Source organism: Apodemus sylvaticus, chromosome 12, assembly GCF_947179515.1.
Source record: "Apodemus sylvaticus chromosome 12, mApoSyl1.1, whole genome shotgun sequence".
In the NCBI taxonomy this organism is placed as follows: Eukaryota; Metazoa; Chordata; class Mammalia; order Rodentia; family Muridae; genus Apodemus; species Apodemus sylvaticus.
This window is the reverse complement of record NC_067483.1, coordinates 90,392,884-90,419,108: the sequence shown is the minus strand read 5'-3', so window position 1 is coordinate 90,419,108 and position 26,225 is coordinate 90,392,884. Positions and strand designations below refer to the sequence as shown.

The window sequence follows — 26,225 nt, the reverse complement described above, 5'->3', positions numbered from 1 at the left end:
CAGCTTTAGAAAGGTTGAGACCCACTGGTCTAGAAGGACAGGCTCCTTCTTGTGGGCAATCAAATGGAAAAGCACACCAAACTCTCTGGAGATGACCCACCAGCCCTCCTCTCTCAGATCTCTCCGAGGCAGGAAGGCCTCACTTGGGAAGCCCTTCTGCCGGGCCTCAGAGCAGGCAGCAGGCGCCGTGGAAAACTGACAGGTGACCAACCACTTCTCCCACCCGCTTCCGTGACAGACGGTAATATCCTCTAAAAACAGCACCTTGAGTCTCAAAAGAGACTTTGAGTGCTAGAGCAATGTTGGAACAGCTAAAGACTATTGGGACTTTAGAAGTTAGAATGCATTTTGCATTAGGAGGTAGCCAGGAGCTTAGTGGCATGTGGGTGGGGGTTGGTTTATCTCCATGAGCATTGCGGGACAGGGGTGGGGGGCAGGATTGGTTTGAATGTAAAATGTCCCACACAAGCTGGTGTATCTGAACCCTTGGTCTCCAACTGGAGCGCAGGAAGCCCCTCAAGCAAGGCCGGAAGGCTGTGGCCCCTTAGTAAAGAGTAGCTTCCTATAGCAGACAGGTTTCTGGGTGTGAGCTTTGTGATTCCCTCACTTCCTGTCCCTCTTGTCCTTCCTGAATGTGAAGGCCAAGTGAGTAACCACCTCCTCCAGATGCTGGGGGTCCCTGATCCCCCATTGGTTTTTGATTGATCAATAAAGAGCTAGCAGCCAATGGCTGCTCAGAGTGAAAGAGGCGGGGCTTTTAGGACTCCTGGGCAAAAAAAGGCGGAGGAGAGAAGGAACAGAATTTCAGTGATGTGATGTGGAAGCGGAGAGATCAAATTTAAGAAGTGCAGGAGAGAAATCATCCAGCATTGTAGGTGCAAAGAGCAAGCGGCCCCATGGGAGGGCAGCCCAGAAGGAAAGCGGGCTGGAAGATACGATACAGATTTAGAAAGTGTTAACTCCAGAATACTGGATGTGAGTGTATGCTAGCCACAGGGAGGTTTAGAAGTGCTCAACCACTGAGCTAGTCAAGGCATATCAAAATATAAAGGTTGTGTGGTGTGTGTGTGTGTGTGTCTTTTCATTCGCTAATCCAGAGAACCCTGGCAGGTAGCAAGAAGTGCTGGGAGCTCAGGGCGGATTAACAATTTACAGCTACAAACATGGCTGCAGACTTCTTAAGTGCGCAGGCATCTTAAGCCAAAAACTCTGAATTCCAAGTTCAGTCACCTCTTCTCTCGACCCTTTCTCTTGCCTGTATTTGGGTGGTCACATGACTGCTGCTGTTTCTGCCCTACCATTTGAGAAAACAGTTGCCAGGAATTTCTCTAACCAGACACGCTTAGCATACATGCTACTTCCTGTCCATTTGGAAGCCTGGCTGTGAAGAGAATGTTCTAGACACTAAGCACTTTCTGAGGATCCATCCTCCTAAAGAAAAAAGAGCCGCTTTCTGCAACCACACACAGTTGTCTCCCACACAGTCCTGGCCTCACCGTGCTCGGGGATTCTAGGCAGTTTCCATCTCCTTTTCCTGAGCTGTGTGCCCGCTGCTTCCTTCTAACATTTAGCACATGTGTAGTTGACTACAAGTAGTCAGAGCCGAACGGCCACCTGGGAAGTTCACTTGTCTGATGCCCTGCACTCTCTTCCACACTCCCATCCTACAAACCCTTGGGCGAGTGCCTTCCACACCCGCTAAGGCGTTCACACAGCCTACGAGCTCTGTGGAGCTTCAGAAGGGACTCCTTTCACACGGGAGAGACCTACACTAAAGCTTAAGTGCAGACAGAAAAGACACCACTGCTCGGGCTCTGGGAAAATAAAGAGCCATCTATCTCTGGGTAGAAATGTCACTTTGCAACTGTGGCCTCCCACCCCTCCCCAGAGCAGAAGCACCAATGTGCCCTGTGGTAAAAGTAGCTGCGTGTGGATGTCAGACTATGATGAGGTGAGGGTCTCAAGTGGCTGAGGTCTGTTATGAGTCTGTTAGACTGTCAACTCTGCAAATACCTGAATTATGTCCCTTTTCCCCTTGGCGTTCCCTGGTGCCCAGCTCAGTATTGCTCTGGGCCTCGTGAGTGTTCGGTGACAGGGGTGACAGGTGACAGAGCTCTCGGCACTCAGAAGCAGGAGTCTGCCCATGCTCACTAACAAAGGTGTTTTATAAAAAGAAGATTTGGAATCCACATGGGAAGATGTGTGGGGAAGACACAGACAGAGGCTAACAGCCACAGAGGTCAAAAGGCCTGAGAAGGGAAAGAATTAAGGTGCAGCCACATGAGGACAGACAGACAGACAGGCCTACAAAAACAGGCCAATTATAAGGATTGTAGGATACCTCCAGGCCCAAACAGATCAATATATTCATTTGTTATAGCAGTGGTTTAAGGCTTTATGTTCTCAGAGCCTTTATCACATGATGTGAACATAGAAACACATGTTCCTTTCAGAACATGCCCACAGCCAGCAAGATGAGTGTAACGACACAGGGCTTCGATGACCTTTGGCCCTTGGGACTCTTGATGGTACCGCCATGACCTTTGCTTCCAGGTCATCAACTCCTCATGCGCCCTGACCTTGATGATGGGATCACTCACACCTGTGATCAAATGTTGGCTCTTCACCCACTAGGGAGAAGTGGTGCCTCACTGCACAAGGAGTCTGCCCAAGTCCTGCCACCCACCGGGGTGTCACTGCCTGGGGGCTGTGAGAGGGGGCCATGCTCTCTGCTGCCTTGCTGGTTCCTCTGAAGCCAGGGTCACCCAGAACTGCTGGAGGCAGCAAGGAATGCTGACAGCACCATGGGCCGCCCTCAGGCACGCCTCTAGGGGACACTAGACTGGAATGATGGATCTGTTACTATGCAACAATTATTTAAAATCCTTTTTTATTTTACTTCAAAAAGAACCATAAAAGTACCAGACTATCTTCCTGTTAGACTGTAAGGCAATCCCGACTAGTTAACTAGGCTTTGAAGTGACAAAGGACCAGGCGTGCGCCCCAGCTCCATCTTGTAGTCCATCACACCTGTCACTGAGCCTTTAGAAGCCTAGGTTTGCTCATCAGCAAGACAGCCAAGAGATGTTATGAGGGTCAGATACTAAGGGAGTCTCTCTCTCTCTCTCTCTCTCTCTCTCTCTCTCTCTCTCTCTCTGTCTCTCTTTCTTACACACACACACACACACACACATACAGAGCCTGCCACCTTTCAATTAAGTGATCATTGTTTTTGTCTGTTTTGTTTTGTTTCAAGATGGGGTTTCTCTGTGTAGCTCTGGCTGTCCTGGAACCCACTCTGTAGACCAGGCTGGCCTCGAACTCACGGAGATCTACTTGTCTCTGCCTTGAGTCCGAGATTAAAGGTGTGTGCCACCATCACCCATCTTAAGTGATCATTGTTATATGAGGTATTTCCAAACACAGTTAAGAATGTGCAGGAGCCAGAACAGCACCCGATCAACCACATAGTGACACAGTACGTGAGTCTTAAAGCCTGGACAGTTTACTCATAGCCAAAACTAACTTAAGGTGACTTTATACCTAAATCTAAGAGTGATAGGACCCTTGACTAGCACTAGATGGCAAATACTCCTTAAATGTATTAAATTTGCTCTCATACTGAAGCCTTACGGTTCCATGAAGTATGATCAAAATCACTTTCTATTCTAGTCTATTTAAAACCTCGTGTGTGTGTGTGTGTGTATGTGAGTGTGTATGTGTGCATGTGCATGTGTGTATGTGTGTGTGTGCATGTGCCTGTGTGTGTGTGCATGTGTATGTGTGCATGTGTGTGTATGTGTGTGTATGTGTGTGTGTGTATGTGTATGTGTGAGTGTGTGTGTGCATGTGCATGTGCGTGTATGTGTGTGTGTGCATGTGTATGTGTTAGTGTGTGTGTGCATGTGCATGTATGTGTGTGTATGTGTGTGTGCATGTGTGTGTGCGCGCGTGTGTGTGTGTGTGTGTGTGTGTGCATGTGCATGTATGTGTGTGTGTGCATGTACGTGTGTGTGTGTGTATGCATGTGTGTATATGTGTGTATGTGTGTGTATGTGCGTGTATGTGTGTATGTATGTGTGTATGTGTGTGTATGTATGTGTATGTGTGTGTGTGTGTGTGTGTGTGTGTATGTGTGTGTGTGTGATGTATGTGCACACAAGACCAGGTAGGTGGAGGCCAGGGGCAAAGGACCTGGAGTGACAGGTGGTTGTGAGCCACTTGACATAAGCGTGGAAACCAAACTTAGTTCCTCTTCAGGAATAGTTAGTATGTGATCTTAACCACTGAGCAAGCTCTCCAGGCCTATTTTACTGTTTCTAAGATGGAGTTTTCTGTAGCCAACGTAGGCCCTGACTCATCATAGAGCTAAGGAAGGCCTTGAACACCTGGTTCTCTTGTGTCAGCCTCCTGAGTGCAGGGATATGGGCATGTGCGCCACCACGCCTGGCCTAGGTAGTGTTGGGGATGGAATCCAGGGCTGTGAGTATTGAACAGGCTGCTGATCATGTTAGGTTTGGGGATAGCCACTGTGTCATGAGTGAGTGCCGGGTCCACTGCATGCAGGAGGGATCTGTGAGAGTTTCAGAGGTTGGGGAAAGCTTTTGGTAGAACCCTTTTCCACCCAGCTCCCTGCTGGGGTCAGAACGTTAATGGGTTTAAAAGCCCCATGGAGCATGGGATACACGGCACAGTTAGGTAGTTTTTATTGCACCATAAAGAAAAATCTAATTATATGAAATGCGTACTTTATAAGAGGAAGAAGGGGAAACCTGCGAGGAAATAAGGGAGGCATGTGAGGGGTGGACTGTGGGGGATGCCGCGCTCTCTGCTTCTTACTTGGGTGTCTCCTCAAGCACTCCTCCTCGTGGTCCTGAGTAACGGAGCCGGTCTTTGGCTTGCTCTGCCTGTGGGTTTGAACTTGCAGCTTTTATACTTTTGGCCTGTGTTGCTTTAAATGGGCTCACAAACTATTTCCTTGGATTTTTTTTCAGGGAAGGGCATTAAAAGCAAAGATGCAAAAGTTGTCTTTTTAAAAAAAAAGGTAGTGGGGGTGGGGCGGGGAAGGCATCCGCGCCTTCCTCGGCCAGGGCTCAGTCTGGTGGCAGCCAGCGCACATGTCCAGCATCGGCCCCGTTTCCAGCCAGAAGCTGCTCCCAGCTCCCTGTTTATAACCTTAGATTGCTGCCTCTGAAGTCAGATTTTGTTTTATGTCTGTCCATGTCATAGTCTCCAGGCTCCATAAAAGGCTGCTTTCCAAGTCCCCCAGTGCAGCTTACAGACTCTGACTACTTGAAATGCAGTTAAGGCAAATTTGAAAAGGTCCTAAAACAGGCATTTCAATTTGACAAAATCATAACAATGATATCTTCAAACTACTCTTGATTTTTGGTTATGTGAATATGTAAAATCCTCCAGGAACTAGGAAGTAGGTCTTTTAGTGACAGCCTGCACTCACCGTGGCCCACCCACCGTATGCAGATGACAGAGAGGTGGCTACACTGGAAGCCAGGGTAACCTTGTCTCTGGAGACTAGACTAGCCTGCTTTAGCAAACAAAGGTACAAAACAATCCATTCTATTTGAACTTTAGATGAAGAATTCACACACACACACACACACACACACACACACACACACACACACACACACACAGTTTCTACTAAATGCTCCTATTGAAAACTTCTTTGTTACAGGCATTTCAAATGTACCAGGGGTGTCTCAACTTTAACCTTCTATCTTGTCCTTTGTCATCTGGCCCTGTGGGAGACAGGGATGTGTGGGGACTTTAAGGCCTAGCCTAGGACTTTAGCAGAACAGATGGCATGGGGTGCCCAGCCCTCCCTCCCCTCCTTAACTCTTGTTCCAGGGGTGTGCATGGCTCTGGACAACCTCTCTCCATGCTGGCCCTTCCTTTAGAAATGAAAACCTTCTCCCACTGCTCTGAGAACCGTCTGCCTGCCCCCACTTCTCAGAGCACACTCCCAACCCCATTTCTCCTGGGGGAAGCAACAGGGAAGCAGCCAGCCTTTGGAAAGACCGGTTTGCTTTGGCATCTTATGGGTTTTTATTTATTTATTTATTTATTTATTTATTTATTTATTTATTTGGTGGGTTGGGTTTTGGACAGGTTTGGAGAGGGTTCTGGAATGGAAATTTTCTCCCCTGCCATTTCCACCCATTTACTTGGATGTTAAGGAAGAAGCGCATCAGGTGAAACTTCAAGACCTGAGACACACCAGGCAGAGGCTGGGCATTAGACTTCAGGGATGGAGGATATGAGGAACCCCAGGACACTGCCCTGCTTCTGGAAATGGGGGCCCTGCCATTCCGCTCCCAGACCCAGCTAACACAGACCCCTTAATTAGTGGTCTTTATCAACACTCACTCTCTAACCATTCAGATTTCACAGACAGGGAAGAGACGGCTCTTGCTTTCATGCTTCCTAGAGTATCTTACAGCCAAACATTTACAGCTTCGCTGTAAACGCACGGGAAAATGAAAGAAACATTGATACCGCAATAAAACGCGGGGTGAGACGGATGGTGTCACTGTGCCATCTGTTATCATCTGGTGCAGAGAAAATTAATTTCTGAAGGCAGTTCATTTAACTTTGCAATGCTCTGCAGTCTGACATTTGGTTCTTCCAGCTTTTTCTTTTATTTGCCTTCTTCCCCTAAAATCTAAGAATGGTGACAAGTGGGTGGGGGAGGGGGCATGTTATATGTGAGTTTAGCTCCAGGTCAGGTGGGTGACCTGGGCTTCGGCAAGCAAAAGTCCCTACTGGCCACCATCAGACACCTCCCGCCCATCCAAAAAGCTTATATGTGTTACCTTCCAGAGCAAGGCACCGGGGTGGACTGGACGACCAGATAAGGTTGTGTAAGCACTCGAGGTTCTCGGAGCCCTCGAGTTTAAATCCAGGGAAGCAGCGATAAGCTATCACAGTTCCCACGGGGAAGGAGGTCTGGAACTCGGAGATGTTCACATAGCCATTGGAAGAGGCTAGAGGTCTCAGGCAGCCTGTGAAACGAGAAAGCAAAATAGAAAGGCTTCATTGGGCTGCCTTTGCTCATGTGTACGGTGGTGCAGAGGAACTCTCTGAGATCATATCCCTTAGCAACAAAAGGACATTGCACACTTAGGCATATACATCAATGTTTGCCGCTATATCTGAAATGGTACCATGGGGGTCAGATAAAGGGTTAGGAGGGAAGGAGGAAGGCAAACGGGGTATGGATTAGTGTGTCCCTAGCCAGGCAAACTTATCCCAAATGGACCATTAATATCACTTGAGGGGCTTTTACAACCCAGTGGTACCCAGGGTTCATGCCCAGGAGGAGAGCATGGTCTTACTGTGTGCCATTTAAGATGACATCAGGGCTAAGGACCACTGAGGCACCCTAGGAGAGAACAGACAACCCAATGGCTAGGGATCTGTGACTTGGCAGCTTATGTTTTAAACTCAGTCATGGGATAGAATTTTGCCAAGCTGGTACTACTGGATTTCTGAGAATCAGGTTTGAAGTGAAACAGATTAAGAGTCTTAAAGTTTATTCTCAGCAACAAAAGAAAATCTGGGGGAATCAGTATCCCTGACCTCAAGCAATACTACAGAGCAACAGTGTTAAAAACTGCATGGTATTGGTACAGTGACAGGCAGGAGGATCAATGGAACAGGATTGAAGATCCAGAAATGAACCCACACACCTATGGCCACTTGATCCTCGACAAAGAGGCTGAAAACATCCAATGGAAAAAAGATAGCCTTTTCAACAAATTGTGCTGGTTCAACTGGAGGTCAGCATGCAGAAGAATGCGAATTGATCCATCCTTGTCTCCTTGTACTAAGCTCAAATCCAAATGGATCAAGGACCTCCACATAAAGCCAGACACTCTGAAGCTAATAGAAAAGAAACTGGGGAAGACCCTTGAGGACATCGGTACAGGGAGAAAGTTTCTGAACAGAACACCAATAGCGTATGCTCTAAGAGCAAGAATTGACAAATGGGACCTCATAAGGTTACAGAGTTTCTGTAAGGCAAAGGACACAATCAAGAGGACAGATCGGCAACCAACAAATTGGGAAAAGATCTTCACCAATCCTACATCAGATAGAGGGCTAATATCCAATATATATAAAGAACTCAAGAAGTTAGACTCCAGAAAACCGAACAACCCTATTAAAAAATGGGGTACAGAGTTAAACAAAGAATTCTCACCTGAAGAACTTCGGATGGCGGAGAAGCATCTTAAAAAATGCTCAACTTCATTAGTCATTAGGGAAATGCAAATCAAAACAACCCTAAGATTTCATCTTACACCAGTCAGAATGGCTAAGATTAAAAATTCAGGAGACAGCAGGTGTTGGAGAGGGTGCGGAGAAAGAGGAACACTCCTCCACTGCTGGTGGGGTTGCAAATTGGTACAACCACTCTGGAAAGCAGTCTGGCGGTTCCTCCGAAAACTGGGCACCTCACTTCCAGAAGATCCTGCTATACCATTCCTGGGCATATACCCAGAGGATTCCCCACCATGTAATAAGGATACATGCTCTACTATGTTCATAGCAGCCCTATTTATAATTGCCAGATGCTGGAAAGAACCCAGGTATCCCTCAACAGAAGAGTGGATACAAAAAATGTGGTATATCTACACAATGGAGTACTATTCAGCCATTAGAAACAATGAATTCATGAAATTCTTAGGCAAATGGATGGAGCTAGAGAACATCATACTAAGTGAGGTAACCCAGACTCAAAAGGTGAATCATGGTATGCACTCACTAATAAGTGGTTATTAACCTAGAAAACTGGAATACCCAAAACATAATCCACACATCAAATGAGATACAAGAAGAAAGCAGGAGTGGTCCCTGGTTCTGGAAAGTCTCAGTGAAACAGTATTTGGCAAAACCAGAACGGGGAACTGGGAAGGGGTGGGAGGGAGGACAGGGGAAGAGAAGGGGGCTTACGGGACTTTCGGGGAGGGGGGGCTAGAAAAGGGGAAATCATTTGAAATGTAAATAAATTATATCGAATAAAAAAAAAGAATGAAAAAAAAAAGAAACTTTGGGTGTTTTAAAAAGACCTTGAAGTTTTAAAATGTTTGAAAATTTTAAATAAAAAAAAAAAAAGAGTCTTAAAGTTTGCTGGTTTTCAGACTTGAGAATTCCTTAGAGGGCTTAATAGACATAGACCCCCCAGGCCACATGCAGGGCTTCTGTCTCAGCAGGTCTCAGTGGAGCCAAGGATATGCATTGCTAAGGTTCGGGTGGGAGGAAGACCCTCTGAGGAGCACAGACTTGCAGTGGGTCTCTGTTCCAAAAGGAGCACGCTGGGTGCTATCAGAGAAGCAGGAAAGACCCTGGATCTCTCCTTTTAAATCACCAGCTGCCCTTGGTCTTGAAGCCTGTGCTATTGCTAACAGCACAGAATTCTGCTGTGTGCACCTGTCTAGCTGCCACAGATTGTGGTGAATCTAGCAATGTCCAACGGAATGCATCATGACGTCATGGGGTAATGTGCTATCCTTCCAGGGGGCAGGCTGTGCACGAAGCAATAGCAGGTAATGAAAAGACCCACTTTCCCTTCTAGTGCCAATGAGGGCTTTGTATTCCATGCATAATGGGAGAGGACCAGCCCTCCTCCAGAGCTGGCTTTGTTACATACTGCCTTGAGGCATTCTCTCAGCAGTGACTGTAGGACCTGCGCACCAGAGTGAGGAGAGACAAGGAGGCACCAGGAGTGCAGACCTTAGGGACTAACACAGTCACTCATACTTGTGATTGTGTGGCACCTACCACGCTGCTGTGCCTCTGGCACCAAGGTCCACAATCTGAGCAGGCCCCAATCCGGAACCAGTCAGGGGGCTGCTAGACACCCCTAAAGGCGGGAGAGCTCCTCGTCTTTTTACCCCGTCTCATGGTATTAGATTGTTTCTCTCAATCCCTGCCCCCTTGGTGTGTGTGTGTGTGTGTGTGTATGTGTGTGTGTGTGTGTATGCATGTATGTGCATGCGTGTCTGTCTGTCTGTCTGTGATGTGTATATATGTGGGGACTGCAGGTCAATGCCAGGTGTCTTTTTCTATTGTTTTCTCTTTCTGTGATACAGAATCTCTCACTGTACCAGGGCATCCCTGTCTCGGCTTGGCTGGCTGGCCTAGTGATGCCCTGGGCACTGGGATGCAGACACTTCCCCCTTGTGGTGCTGGAGATCCCAACTCAGATCCTCAACATCTCACGCAGGCTGAGCTGCCTCCTGAGTTCCCTCTCTTAGACAGCTTTTAATTTTCCTGAGCTAAAAACTGGTAATAATCACAGCAAAGGTGAGATGTGAGGGGTCAGAGTGGGGAGTGGAAAGCAGGAAGAAATGTGGTCAGTAATTGAGAAACAGAAGGTAAGTCCATTAACAGGAGCAGAGGAAGGTACTGGGCATTTGAGCAGTTCAGGTGGCTGGTGCCGCCTTGGCCCAGCCCTCCCTCCCACGGCACGCCTCCCACTCAAAGCTGGTCATGTGGAGACCTGGTCTTCCCCAACTCACAATTGATTCTGCCTCACGGTGAGCAGGACGTGCAGACACTCTCCAAACCCAAAAGTACCAACCGTCACCCCCAAAGGCCTCTGCAGCCTGCCCCCAATTCCTTCTGAAGAGATGGCAGGAGCAATAATTCATGCAGCTAATCAGTGCTGAGAGGGAAAGATAGGCCCAGTGTCGGCTGGAGACAGCCCATCCTAAATATAACAGTGGGAGACAGGCTCCAACTCAATAGTGCAGTGTGGGATTTCCATTTGCACTTCTAGATAATAGAGAGATGCCCACCGGAGTGTTAGCCCCTAGATCTATAGGTGTAAATAAAAGTTGGTTCACTCTGGGAGCCAATTTCAGTCCACCAGGGGGCTCGGAGAGGTGCCAGGTGGTCTGCAGCATCGCAGAGGATCTCTTTCTTGTGTTGTGCCAGCTGGGTGGTGGTGCAGAGCCTGGGTTACACAGCATTGTTTGAGCATTTCGTCTCTTAAGAGTAACCAGGTGCAGGCCTACAATTCCAGCTGCCTGGGAAACTGAGGCAATGGGATCACAAGTTCAAAGCCCATCTGGGTTATGGAGTGAGTTCAGGGATCGTGTGGACAATTTCCTGAGGCCTTCTTTCAAAATTAAGAGTTAGAAAGAGGGATAGGAGCATCGCTCGCTCAGAAGCAGGGTGCTGACCTAGCATGTGTGAGATCTAGGTTCAAATCCCAGTAACACACACACACACACACACACACACACACACACACACACACAAGAGAGAGAATGGAAAAGAGAAAAAGAGAAAGAATAGCTTTCTTGTTGCTGACCTGCTCTTGAGAATTTGAGAATGGGAGAGTGACCCAGACTGGGCCGGACAGCAACAGTAAGGCATATAGCTGAACTCTAAAATAACATCTCAAGAGGCCACAGGGAAACAGAATTCCTAAGGAAACTCAGTGGAGTTAAGCAATACAAGGGGGGCCTAGACAGAGTTAGAGGCCACAGAGGAAGGATATGGAGAAAACTGGCCAACCAGGCGCCAGCTGCTTGTTTTGCAGGCAGTCTCTGAACAGATAAATAAAACCCATGTCTCTTTTAGGGTAGGCTAGGGACACAGGCCGCAGGGCAGGCCGTGTGACAGCTGGGGTCCTCTGGACTCTCAACTCTGAAGCCTTTGCTCCTTCATAGGGTCGCAACTCTTAAGCCCTGGTATGGGAAAACAATTTATTTCTGATGATGGGGCACACAAAGCAGTATCAGGACCGGCCAGGCGTGATTTCCCGGCACAAGTTAACATTCATCTCAACTCAAACATGAGACAGCTTTGGAACAAATTCGGATGCCTTCCTTCTCCCTCAAACTATGAATTATGCATTGGCTTCTTTGGGTCCTTTAGGCCGAGTCACATGTCAAAAAATAAAAATCAGAATTAATGTGAACTCGAGGGCTTATTTTCAGAAACAGGTCCCTCTGTAGATGGCGGCTGGGGCAGATTTTAAAAGTGTGAAAGGATAAATATTCGCTGTGCAGTTTGGAAGTGTCTGAATGTGATTACTTTTCTGCTTTTCATGCATTATAAGAAGGATAACATTATGAAGAGAGGATGCTCTCTGTAAGACGCTTACTGTATTCTCACTATGACTGAAATACCACACTCTGTAATTTCCATTAAGTATACAACGATTCATCCCTGTATTCAAAGCCCAGTTATAAAGCCTCCTAATTCTTTTTAATTTATTATTATTATTATTATTATTATTATTATTATTATTATTATTTGTGGTGGTGGTGGTGTGGGTGTATGTGTATGTGTGTGCATGTGTGTGCATGTGTGTGTACGCGCGTGCGTGCGCGTGCACATGTATGTGTGTGTGTGTGTGTGTGTGTGTGCCTGCGCATGCTTGTGTGTACCTACGCATGGGCACTCATGTACAAGCCAGAGTGCCTGTGGTGGTCAGTTCTCTTATACCCATGAGTGCATTCTAGAGCCAGAACTCTGGTGGTCAGGTACTGGCCTACTTCTCCTAATTCTTAATCTACTTTTCTGATTCTCTAAGGGCAAAGTGTATAATACTAGACATACTGAACCATCAGGTCCACCCTCTCTATACTGGGAAATCTGTATATGGTGCTGAGTCGCTGTAAGGAAGGAAGTCACTGGAAGGCCGGGCAGGACCTAGGTGGGGTGACTTTTGTATCTCTCTGTCTGTGGCTCCGTTAGAGGAGCGTGCATGCACATCTTTTACAATGACAGCAGACACCAGCGGCTCCCATCTCATACCTTGGCAGATGGGCAGGTTATCCCACGTCCCATCGTCACGACATAATGAAACCAGGTTGTACAGGTCAGGGTACCGGATCTTGAATCCTTCATGACAGTTGACGATTAACTTTTCTCCGTGTCTATATGTCTTGTTATGAATCTCGGCATCTTCAATTTGGGGGAGGCGGCAGTCTGCAATGAAAGACGAACATTACTTCTTGAAATTTAAATGGTTAACAGCTTTACGAGGAGGCTCTTATTTTCAGCACTAGTCGCAATCTGTTAACGGATACCTGGTACCTCACCTGTCACCAGATTCAGGTAACAATGACAAGCTCACAGCCTGCAGCTCAGAACTAACAGGAAGAGAGACCCAGCGTCCAGGGAACATATCACATTAGTTTCTGCCTATGACACTTTGTACCAAACAGTTTGTCTTCTGAATGACTCTCAAACTAAATGAAGAGCTGGCTGTATCTTGGACGGGATTTAACATTGTTTAGCCAGCCCAGCAGGGCCCAGGGCCTGGCCTCACACACACAGTGCGCAGGACACCATGGAGTGTGAACTGCCTCTGTGTGCTTTTCGAAGGATACTAGACCAGCTCACACGCTTGCCAACCTCCTGGCGTTCAGGACGGCTGGGCATGCCATGTGTTCACGTAGAGCGGCCACGCCCAAGTGGACAGGACAGCGAGGAGGAGCACCAGGAGGTTAAAGGGGGCAGCGAAGACGGTAGCAAAATGAGCAAAACACACCAGGGAATGCAAGATGAGTGTCTGCTTCTGACCCAATCTAACTACAATTTACTGTAAAAACCACAGGGCTCCTCACTGCCAAGTTGGGATTCCGCTCATCCTACACCCCAACACTGCACAATGAGTCCCCTCTGGTACATCGCCCTCTGTGCATGTGTGTGTGCGTGCATGTGCGTGTGCGTGTGCGTTGTTTCTCTTCATCCCTCATGAATACATCTCTGTTAAATGTTTCTGATTTTATTCACTTTATTGTAGTGTTGGGGATATAAACCAGGACACTGAGACTGCTGGGTAACTCTTCTGTCTCTGCACTTTACCACCACCCTTGCTAAACGCTCCCGATTTTAGATGCACACAGTATGACTGATGGGTTATACTCCAACTTTATGAATTCTTAATTTTTTTCAGAAACAAGGCAAAAATCTAAGGGTAGTGTTTGTCAAATCAGAACCTTCCTCCAGAATTTCTTCAGTGTGCTGAAGGGTGCTAGGACTCTTAGCCAGTCTCCAGAGTCACTGAATACACACAGTGGCTGGAACAGCAACATTGGGAGCCCTGTTCATCAGGGACTTAAGCCTGGAATTGTCACCTCTGAGGCCCTGAGCCTTGGGAGCCCTGGCACAGGTCGAAAGAGGGGGCTTCACGGTGGCTGGGGGCTCCTGGCGTTGGCTGCTCTACAAAGGCCCATCCAAGGGCATGTCAAGGTTGGGGCTAGGTTCCCTAAAAGAGGCCTGGGATAGGAAACGGCAGACTCCATAAATCAGGGCATGAGCGATGAGGAAGACTCAGGCAAGAGGCTTCCTTGAGGGAAGCTGAGGGGTGGGGAGGACCAGCGGACATTCGCTGTAGATCATTTGTGAGGCCAGACAATTTTATCTTTGCCACTAGTAGCTTGAAAGCAAGACTGTGTCTCTTACTTTGACCCACGTCTTCCCTGATGTTTACCCATTCTTGTTCTTGGCAAAGAACTACAGGAAGGCGGTGCTGTCTTGGGGTACACAGGCCTCTGAGCCCAACCAGCTGGCTTTGAGCACAACCCTGGTGTTTCCTTGGAGTCCCCCAACAGCCTCAGCTGAAGAGCTGTCTGTTGGTTTCCATTGCGCTGCTCATTCGATCTGTATCAGGTCGCAGAAAGGAGGGATCTGTTCAAGTTTAACTGATAGTTTCTAAGCTTAAATAGCTGAATTTCTTCCAAATCAACCTCAGAATAGTCCCGACTGGAGTCACAAGGTAACTGACAACAGCACACCAGCGCTGCCTTCTTCTTCATGGAGAAATGTGAATTATAGGGTTTTTTTTTCTCAATGGCACTCAGCAGAAATTATTCACAGCACGTAAAAACACATTTATCAGAGCATCTGGCATAAAATCTTGGTGTAAATAGTTCCTAAAGTGGAAGTACATGTCTAAGCAACCATTCCATGATTGACTTTAACTATTGTCGAGTCGTCAGAATTAACTCAGTATGGCGGTCAGTGTGGCAAGTAAAATGGATGGATAGAGTGTCCACTTGGACATCACAGACAGGTCGACATCAGCTAGTCAGAGGGAGAAGCACTTGGGCCTAGCTCCCAAGATTGATTTCCTAGCCTGTGGTGAGATTAATGTGTAGTGCCTCACACAGGTTGGGTCTGCTACAGTGTGAGTGTGTGTCTGTTTGTGAGTATGTATACGAGTGTACATAGACACTCTGGTCAACAGGGAGTCTCATGGGATGACACAGCACCACTTCACTACATGGGAGAGCCGTACAGCCAATGGGTGGTAAGGTTTTTTAGTTCAAGTCCCTCCAAAGTGGAGAAGACAGGGTGGGATGTATTCTAGGACCAAGGGAAAGGCTAGCCCAGCCCAGCTCTGACAAACCTTAAACCTCAACAGAACAGTGTCACCCACACCCTCTCTGATGCCTCAGGCTCATCATGTCACCCACTTCTCCCAGTCAACATCATTTCTAGGAAAAGAATCCGGACCTTTAGTATCTGAAAACCCATGTGTGATCTTCATTAATGCCATAGTTAGCTTCATAGAGGAATATGGATGCTCTTGGTTTACAAGAGGAGCCCGACCCAGAGAAGCTTCCTGTAAACTGAAAACATTAAAAGCTCAAAAATAGGACTTGGGAGGTGGCTCCGTCAATGCTTGCATGCCTATGGACATGAGTTCAATTCCCAGAACCCAGAATAAGAAAAGAATTACAAAGCTAGGCGTTGTAGTCTTAGAGGCAGAGACAAGTGGATTTCTAGGGCTTGATGGCCAGGTGGCCTAATGGGTGAGCACTAGGTCAATGAGAGACCCTGTCTCAAAATACAAGGTGGATGCCATCCAAAGTTGACAGATGACACCCAAAGTTGTCCTCTAGTCTCTGAATGCCTGTGCACTCACATGTATGTAAGCCCTTTCCCCCCTCCTGTGCGCGCGCGTGCGCGCGCACACACACACACACACACACACACACACACACACACACACACACACACACACACAGTTGGAAAATATTAACAACTGACCGCACCTTCACATCAGCTACTCAGTAGAGTGTAGGGTGTGGGTCATTTCCTCTCATTATCTTTTAGCTGACTAGAAGCTGCAGTTTGCTGCCACTGACTAGTATGGAAATGGAACTCCACACGGTGGATCACTTAACCCAGAAAAACATGAAATTCAAAATGTGAAGTAAGGTTTTAACCAAGTGTGCATTGCTTTCGCATCATGGTGAAGTTGAGACATGATTCATTAGCTTAAACCATTGTTAAGTCAGAGACCGGTTTTTTATACATATATATCACGATTTCCTACATCATGAATTCATCCATTCAGAAAAAAAAATAAAGCCACCTCAAACATGTCAGTAGCAAGGACTAGAAGCATCTGTCAATATTTGATTCTGTCCCATAGAATCTGGCCAACAGAACCCAGGCAGGCGGGGCACAAATGGGCACCTCCAGGGATGTCTTCCGAGGAGCCCCAAAGGCTCCAATCTGAAAACCCATCTTTCCCCAGCTCACCGCAGCCAGTGTTGTACACTGTACCTATTAAAATGGAGATTCAGTGTAGTGAGAATGTGGCGGTGTTCAACAGTTACACTTGGGCACAGACTAGTGCATGAGGCCAGTCAGCAGACAGCACAGTCTCCAGGGATGGGGCAAGCTCAGGATGGGGCAACTTTCATCCCAGGAACATGAATATATGATGCATAGATACATAGAAGCCTTGCAATTCACATTATTATGTTAGAGGCTCTAAATGTCTTGCTGTAAAGACCTTGACTTAAATTTTGATGAAACCAGCATTTGTAAGTCTCACTTATTCACTCTGCTGCCAGTTCATCCGTTCGGTGACAGGTGAGCCCACACACAGGTCCAGCGCTTCCTATGTGGGGGGAGGGGCATGACAAAGAAGTCACCGTTTCCACTTTTACAAGCGCTCACACGGAGGAGGCTTCTAACAGCAAAATTAAGAGACAAATGAGCTAGAAAACAACAGGCAAACCTCACCGCTGAGATAAGCCTATAATGTGGTGATGAGATAGGGAGTGACTTGGGGGACTCATTTAATTTGAGCAGACAGGCAAGGGGCCTCTGAGGAAATGACATTTATTAAGCTGAGACCTAAATGACAGCACCGATCCAATTACATGTGGATCTGGGAGATTTCAGGCAAAATAGCCAGGCTAGCATGAACGCCAGGAAGAGGCTTGGGGTCCTAAGATACACCAGGGAAGACCTGTGTGTTTGCGACATGTGGGGGGGAGGGGCAGGGAGCCAGATCACATTCCACCTGATACATTACGACAGGGAGTGGGGTTTTATTTTAGTGGATTGGAAGCTATTAAGCCTAAGCAGGTAGAAGGGTCTAGATTATATTTTCAAAAGGTTTGTCCCAAGTGCAGGGAACGATGAACCTTGGCCAAGAGTATGGTCTTCTCCTCAGGTCCTAGGAGGCAACCTCTGAGCTCCTGGAGTCTCTTGCCTGAGATAAGTAGTCTTGCTCACTTGGTGGCTTTAGGAAAGCTATGTAGTCTGTGTGGTTTGGAAGACCAAATATCAGTTTAGCTTCTGGAAGGGGTACTGGAGACCAATATCAGCCCACAAGAGTCAACTGTGTCTATGAAAGGACCCTAATAAAACCCTGGGCACTAATCTCTCGTGAGTCTCCCTGGTTGTTGCTATACTGTCAAATACCACTGCTTCAAAGACAAGCATTGTCTGCACAGCTCCACTGGGTGCTTGTGGCTGTCACGCCTGGGTCCTGTCCTGTGTGACTTTAACCTGTGCATCCTCACCATTAACACTTATCCACGGGGGTGGGAGGTGGGGGTGGGGGGTGTCATAGTTTCTACATTATGTGAATCTGACTGAATTACTGAATTTGAAAGTGGCCTTGGAGAGCCCTACCCCTGCAGACAGTGTAGGAGAAGGGCAGCAGTAGGGCCCTGAACGCTGGATCACTGGATGGTATTTTAATTTGCTGTCTACTGGCATCCGCTAGCATGACTCTTTTGCTCCAGTACGACTCAGAGAGACTGTCCTGACCACTGGTTTACGAGCAGGTTGCAGAAGCTGAACGGATTCAGGCAAATGATGTCATTACAGACAATCAACACGGAGCCGGGGAAAGGAGAGGTGACGGCTATTGCTGTCCAGAGGGAGCTGATGGGGCAGGGGTGCTGCTAGGGAAAGAGGTGTCGCTCGGCGTGTGGCTTTGCTTGTGGCTGATTTCCTCTCTAAAGGATGTTGAGTTTGATGAGAGCTGATGTGGCATCAGCACGGGACACTAGATAGCTTGTGACTCTACATGGATGCTACTGCGGCATTATCAGTTCCCTGTCTGAAACCACTAAGGAACACACAGACACGGGCACAGACACAGGTGCGCGTGCATGCTCTCTCTCTGTCTCTCTTTCTCTCTTTCACGCGTGTGCGCACACACACACACACACACACAGAGACATTGATTAAAACAAACAAGTATAGTAAGCTCATTTCTTTGTGCTTTGCTACTTAAAAATATCATTTTTTGTTTGTTTTGCTTTTGCTTGTTTTGTTCTTAGACTTTCTCCTCTTTTTCTTCTCTTTTTTGAGACAGGGTCTTGCTATATAGTCTAAGATAACCTATGGGTGGTGTTGAGCTGTGTTATATATATATATACATATATGTATATATATATATATGTGTGTGTGTGTGTGTGTGTATGCGTATACACACACACACACACACACATATACACATTGGTTTTTCAAGACAGGGTTTCTCTGTGTAGCCCTGGCCGTCCTGGAACTCACTCTGTACACCAGGCTAGCCTCGAACTCAGAAATCCACCTGTGTGTGCCACCACGCCCTGCACTGTGTATGTTTATATTAGCATCTTAGATAGTGAATTTTTGTGGGTATCTGTTGTCCACTTTTTTCAGGGTGAGACTATTACACATTACATACACTGGAATAATTATGCAACATTCACAAAGACTGACCACACCTCGGAGGAAACATAGTCTCAACAAGTAGCAAATAGTTGAAATTACTGAGCATGTGTTTGGGCCACAATGAAAATAAGACAGAAATGAATTGTTACAAAATTCCCATGTTGGAAACTGAGTAATATATTCCTAAATAACCTATGGGTCCAATAATATAACAACAGAAAAAAGAGGAAAAAAAAGTTTTGACTGGAGTAAGGATGAAAATTTGCATATTCTGATGTCTGCTGTGCAGATAAGTCTGTGACTCTGCATTTCTCTTTAAGCCTAAACACACAGAAAAAGTCTAGCATTGCTGCCTGCACATGCCAGTATTCCCAGCACTCAGGAGACAGAGGCGAGGTGGCCTGGAACTCTATGGGCCACAGTAGGATCCTGTCCTAAGAAACAAACAAATAAACACACCTTTGTCGAAAAAATAAAGGCTTAAAGTCAAGAACACACATCTTAGAGTTGACTAAGTCAAATCTGCCGATTGACTGCTCAAGTTCTCCATGTTAGTCACGTTCTTATTGTAGCTGAGGCTCTGTGTTTAAAGTTCTATTGAATTTTGCTTTATAAATGTTGAGTTTAAATGTTTATAATTTACTAGGTATATACAGTTTTAGGCTTATCCTTCAGAACTAAAATGAAGAATTCTTTATGGGTGAGAAAAACAGATATGTGATTAAATCCAAGGAAACTACAGGGAAATAAATAATAAAGAGTAACTAGGAGAGAATTTAACGAGAAGGTAAAGGACCAGGCTAAGAAGGACCGAGCATTGGTTCTTCAAAGTCAACATTCAGGCAGTAATGGGACCCATCAAGAGCTATGAAGTATAGTACACCTAACTGTGTTAGGATAAAACGATACAGCATGACACAGCTTACACTAAAAAGATTTGAAAGAGTGAAAACAACTTTGAAGTCAAAAAACTGAGAAGTTAGATGAGGTCAAGCTCTTCACAGAAGGTCAGAAATGCTCTCATTTACCAAAGTTTTACAAAACTTTGAAAAACATTACATAGACTCGGCTTAAAGCAGAAAAGCTTCCCACAAAGCCCACTCCAGACCCAAGATCCTTCTCTGTGAATTCTGCTGAACATTTTTTTGGATGATATAGCAACAACCTCACACACACCCTGAGTGAATGAGGCGGTCTCTTCTGAAGGACACCAACCTGTTTATGGGGCAGCCTACCTTGATTACTACTCAACGTAGAAAGAATATCACAGAAGGAAAAAAGCATTCAGGCCAAGCCATCTCAGCGACACAGACTCAAATCTTAAAATTAACACATTAGCGCACAGCATTCAAATATACCACAAGTAGGCTGACTTAATGTTTAATGATCAACTGATGTGACTTGAACATTTAACACAATAAAGGAGAGATTTAGCATCTTATTAGACATGAAAAAAATTTGAAAAAAAATCCCACATCCATTCATATTAAAAAGCTCTTAATAAGCTAGGGATTAAATAAAATACTGCAATTTAATAAGCGATATTATTAGGAAACTATGTTATTGCAAAAAATACAGAGGGCTTCAATTGGAGATTTGGATCCCTGACTGAACTCACTTCCTACCCTTATATCCAGATCTGTACTGGATTTCTTGACTGAAGCAGCACTCAAGAAAGAGGAAAGTGGAAGGAATTTGCTAGAAAGAAAGAAAAGCTTTACTATTCAAATATATAACAACAGTACATATGGTAATAACCGAAATAATTTACAAAGATAGGGCTTGAGATCTGGCTCAGCAGTTCACAGATCTTGTTTTTCTTGCAGAGGACCCAGGTTCAGCTTCCAGGATCTACATGGTGACTCACAATCATTGTAACTCCAGTTCCAGGAGAACTGATGCCCTTTTCTGATCTCCAAGGGTGCCTACCACGCCCATGATACATATGTGTCAATGCAGGCAAACTCTTATACAAAGACAGGAAAAGACAAACGTTAAAAACTTTTTCAAGAATTTGCAAATATAAGTAATAAAACTAATGAGTTGAATATGTATGAATTTCTAACAGATCAGTTTAAACAAACTTAAAACTTTTATCAAGTACATAAATATTTGAATTGCTTGATTCAAATAAATAAACAAAAGACAAGACATCCATACAGAAGACATTATAGAGAAGAACTGCTCAGAACCTTAGTAAGTAGGGAGACTCATATTGCATAGGCCTTATCTTCCTTACAATTTTAACTATAACTCTGTCCTATTTTTCCTTTCTAGTTGCTGTGAACAAATATCCTGATAAAAACTTTGGGGAGAAAAGGTTTATTTTCATTCAGAATACTAGTTTATAGTCATAGCAGGGAAAGGCAGGGATCACAAAGCTGAAGCAGCTGTTGCATCCAGTCAAGAGCAGACAAAGCTGGCATGCTCACCCCTCACTTCTGTTGTCCACTCTTAGCACAGTCCAGGACCCAAGCCGAGGGAATTCTGCCGCCCACGGTGGACTGGGTCATCCTACATCAATTAACATGAGCAAGACAATTGTCCACAGACACACCCACAGGTGAACCTACTCTACACAGTTCCTCATTGAAACTCTCTTCCCAGGTGATTCTAGACTGTGTCAAGTCGATAAAACTAACTACACATCACAAAACACAAGGTAATAATGTTCAGAATTCAAACTTGTTTTGGCAGTTGCTATGCTCATTCTAAAATTTATATGGAAACCTGGAAGACCAAGAAGAGCCAAGACAGTTTTGAAGGAACAGAAAGAGGGTAACACTTGGGTTACGAGCATTTAAGAATGATTACAGGGTTACAGTAATAAAAACAGAATCTAGCACATTAACAGACAGACCAATTAACAGAACAGAGGACTGAGCCAGGATTTCCATTTCCTGATAAAGGTAGCCACATGAAGTAGTGGGAACATTCATTCCAAATGAACAGTGCTATGCGCGTTACGTACAAACCGAGCCCAAGAAGAACGACTAGAGTGATAAATAGGCAGGCAAGACAGACAGCAAGGCCCTGAGATTATGCAAGAAAATGCCTTTGCAATATCATAATAGAAAAACATTTTGAAAGATTTATTTTCATTTGTAAATTATTTCATTTGCATGCGTACACACACACACACACACACACACACACTGAGTGCAGGAGCCTGTGGGAACCAAAAGAGAACATCAGATTCCCCGGGAGCTGGAGTAGGCATTTGTGAGCTAACAAATGAACATGGATGGTGGGGCTCAAACTTGGGTCTTTCTAGCCCAGTGAAAACATTTTCAACATAACAAAGCAAACCTCACACAAATTGAGCATACAGAAAAAGACTGATAAGTTTGACTACATTCAAGTTAAACTATTCTGTGCACCACACAGATAATAAGAGAGTGAGCCTGTAAGCCACAGAAGAGCTTTGTAGCACCTATAACTAACAAAGGACTCTATGTAGTGTGTATAAAATCTCCTAAAAATCAATAGGGAAAAGACAACTAATCAATAAATGGTTAAGCGAATTAAGCAGGCACTTTACAGGGGAGAATCACAAGCTAGCCAATAAACACAGAAAGCGTCTCGACTTTATTATTCACCAGGGAAATGAGCAGTAGAGGTGAGATGCTTGGGGAGTGGCACACACCTGGAAAGCAGGGCTCGGGAGGCTGAGGCAGGTGTGCCCTGCACAGTATGGCGCTCTCTCAAACCAAGCCGCATCAAAGAAACAAACTCCTGAACAACTCAGGATCGAGAACACTAAAGGGCATATTCTCCGTGTGTGGCAGTTCGAACTAGTATAACCACTTGAGAAAACTAGCAGCAGTGCCAATTGACACTGGATGTATTCCTATCATCCACTTCAGAAGCCCTACACTGGTACAGAGCCAATAGAAGTAGGAGATGATCATTCACCAATAGGCACGACCGGGGATGCTTACTGCAGCACTGTTCATAACAGAAGTCAATCGGAAAAGCTTAACAGGTGCACCCAAATGAATATTCAAATGATGGCAGTCCCCACCCCATCAAACAGTGAAAGTGATCAAACGGCACCTGGATTTCATAAAGATAAGGTCAGTTAGATCTAAAGTAGTTCTCACCCTATACGGCCATGTACATTAGCTCCAAAACCAGACAAAAGGAAATTAAGCTTGAAATAGCGTCAAGTTCAGGATGCTAATGCTTCAGGGTTAGGGGAGTCCATCATAAGAAGTGATTACTACCTCTCTCAGAGGGTGGGGGGAGGAGGAGAGTGGGAATACGCTCTCGGGGACAGCAGCCATGTTCTTCTTCTCCCCTGGATGATGGTGATATTGGTGCTACCTTGTGAGTGTTCATTGGGTCTCCTGTTTGCTATTTGCAAAGACATATATATATTTGCAAATTTAAACAAAGTCATGATAAAGACAGAAAAATGAGCCAGGATGGAGAACAAGAAAGTTCAGTGAAGACACTACCTCTTCCCCAGCTCCCCCAGAGCTACTGGGTCTCGGGGTGGAGCCACTGAACGGAATGTCTAGGGATGAGCACGTGGGAACAGAACACTGAATTTCCCTAAAGCATAAAGCCTTGTTTATTTGCCAGAAATTTTTCAAGAGGGCAAGCTGACACACATAATGTGTGCATGTGCACTGAAGACAGAGATTAACTTCACATATTTCCTTCTATTGCCCTACACATTATATTACTACTACAGCTACCACTACCACTACCACTACCACTACCACTACCACTACCACTACCACTACCACTACCACTATTTTGAGACAGAGTCTTTCACAGAACCTGGAATTTATCAATTCCATAAGATGGCTGGCCAGCAAGACCCGGGGTCCTTTGTCTCTACCTCCCCAGTGCTGGATTACAAGTACAAGCCACTGTGCCCAGCTTCTTACATCGTTTCTGGGGACCCCAACTCAGGTCCTCATGCTGGCATGTCAGTGGTACCATCCCCCCAGCCTTTTCTGCTTCTCTTGATCAACAAGGGCTTAATAATTTTATCTTTAAAGAAACTCCAAGATCAATTTTCACTTTCTGGAAAGTTGCCTTATGTGTAAAGGGGAACAGATGGGAAACACTGAGTAAGTAGTAGCCCAAAGTGGACTCAGAAGAAGCATTAGAAAGGCCCAGGCAAGGGCTCACTTTGGTTGGTACTGGGTACCAAGCTCATGGCCTTGCAAATGTTAGGTGGGCAGTTAGCCTCCTGAGTTCTATCTCCGAGCCCAGAATGCCTTTCAAAGGCTGACTCGGTGTCTGCCCTGTTTCCTATGCTTTGCCTATAGACAGAAGACCAAGGCCAAGCCTCTCAAGGAGTACCTGAGGTCCAGCAGGAGAATCACCCTGAAAAATGCTTGGGGTGTGGTACTTGCAAAGGGCATCCTTCATCCCTCTGAGGTAATCAAAGGCTAAGATGAGCCATTGAGATACCCAACGCCAGTGCAGGTGACCAGGAAGACAGAAGACATCAGTCAACAAACAAACAAACAAACAACCACCCCCCCCCATAACTGGGAATTTAATGATCCCAGAAGTAATGTTAGCCAACTGAAACTAGACTCTAAAATAGGCAAGTCCACACTATGGGGCCTTTGCCTTGAGGGCCCAGGAGGAGTTCTGAGGGAGTCTCTACTGGTGCTAATGAGACTCAGAAAATGGAGCCTGGAGAGCCCAGGTCAGCCTCAAACCACTCCATGCTGTAGACAGTACTCGGTGCACAGTGACGAGTTTGTAAGAGCATCCCTGTGGGGAAACCATACATTCTCCATCAGTAACCAACCTGACTCTGGGTTGCTGCAGCCAGAAGCTAATGAAAAACTGCTCCCAGGATCCATAGTCAACTAGATGTTCAAGGTCACCACTGGCCATCATGTGACCTGACAGGGATATAAACTGTGCTGATCATGTGATTCTCCATTTACCTGATAATTCTGTGATTTACAGCCCCCCTCCCCTGCCCTCCTCTCCTGCAAGGCCCTTGTGCAGACAGGCTGGGAACACAGCACTCATGGATGTAAGAATTCAAGAATGCGGCATAGCTGGTTACCTTGCAATGCTGCCCAGATAGACTCCCCCTTTGCACTTGTGGGGCCTGATGGCGAGTGAGCGTTTGCCTGTGGCTATCTGGCTGTCATCTCGCCACAGGGGTAAGTGATTTTTTTCTGCCACTCATCTTTACTGAATAGGCCTCTCTCTGTCTCTCCTGACCTTATTTCTCTAGATTTTTCCCCCTTTCAAGTCATGTTCACATTTAAGAAGAGAAATTCTTCAAGAACAAAAGCCCAACTCACACAGGACCAACAAGGGAGGGTGCATGGGCGAATGGTAACTTCTGTCAACATCAGTGAGACCTGACAGTGGCCCTGGGGACAGGCAGGGGTGTCCTGCACTCTCCTACCCTAGATAAAGAAAACATGGACGTATCTTAGGGGGAGACATGGAAGTACTTGCCCGTGTGGGCAAGGCAGTCTCTTTTGATAACTCATGTCTAAAGCAACAAAGGAAGAATTTTAGGTGATAGAAAATACACCTGAGAAGAAAAGAACGCTAAATTTTAGGGCTTCCATCTGTTCCGGTGAAGCCTCCGAAGGTGGAAGACAGCTCAGCTTAATATATGAGTAGCCATAAAAAGGAATAAGATTCCCCTGCTTTTGAAAAATGCCTGCACCCCACACTTTCGATGAATAAAGGGGCTGGCTGCCAACCCTACTGCCATCTTCAGCTTGTGAGTCAAGTTGGATCTTTTAATTAAAAATTTATAATGCAATAATAATACTTAAACTCACATCGCACCCATCCCCCAGGAAGCTCAAAGAATCTTCTTAATGTCAAATTATTCATCTTTTATAGCAATCCTGGTCAGGCCTATGGGAACCAAAATATTGTAGCAAGTACTTTAAAAGAATGTGCTCTGTGAATGGAATATTTTTTTCCTTTGCATGCTGCAAGGAACTTTGGACAAAGAAGGGTTAAACAGACAGGCACAGCACAAGCTGGGGGCCATTCTGGAAAGGGCTCTCCTGCGTTCAATTCCCTTAGGGCTATGACCTGGCTACCAGGTACCAGGGACCAGGAGACAGAAAGCACAGAGAAGACAGGAGCACTGGCCTGGCCTGGCCTGGGAGCTTTTAGACGTAGCCCTGTGATTGATGTGTACCTCCTCCAAATGGAAACACACAATTGAATGATTTCGCTTTTTTTTTTTTTTTTTTTTTTAGTTCTGCAGGCAATCTGTCTGACAGGCATTTGGGGCAGCACAACTCCAAGGAAAG

General features: G+C 45.9%; 1 protein-coding gene across 1 annotated transcript in view; it reads right to left on the bottom strand.

Annotated features, from left to right (window-relative positions):
* Susd4 (sushi domain containing 4) overlaps nucleotides 1-26,225 on the bottom strand; it is a 122,445-nt gene that overhangs the window by 21,147 nt on the left and 75,073 nt on the right. The window contains exons 4-5 of the mRNA XM_052200987.1: nucleotides 12,793-12,966; nucleotides 6,834-7,022 (exon numbers count right to left, since the gene is read on the bottom strand). Coding sequence (XP_052056947.1) covers nucleotides 6,834-7,022; nucleotides 12,793-12,966 — 363 coding nt within the window. The remainder of the gene's footprint in view (nucleotides 1-6,833; nucleotides 7,023-12,792; nucleotides 12,967-26,225) is intronic.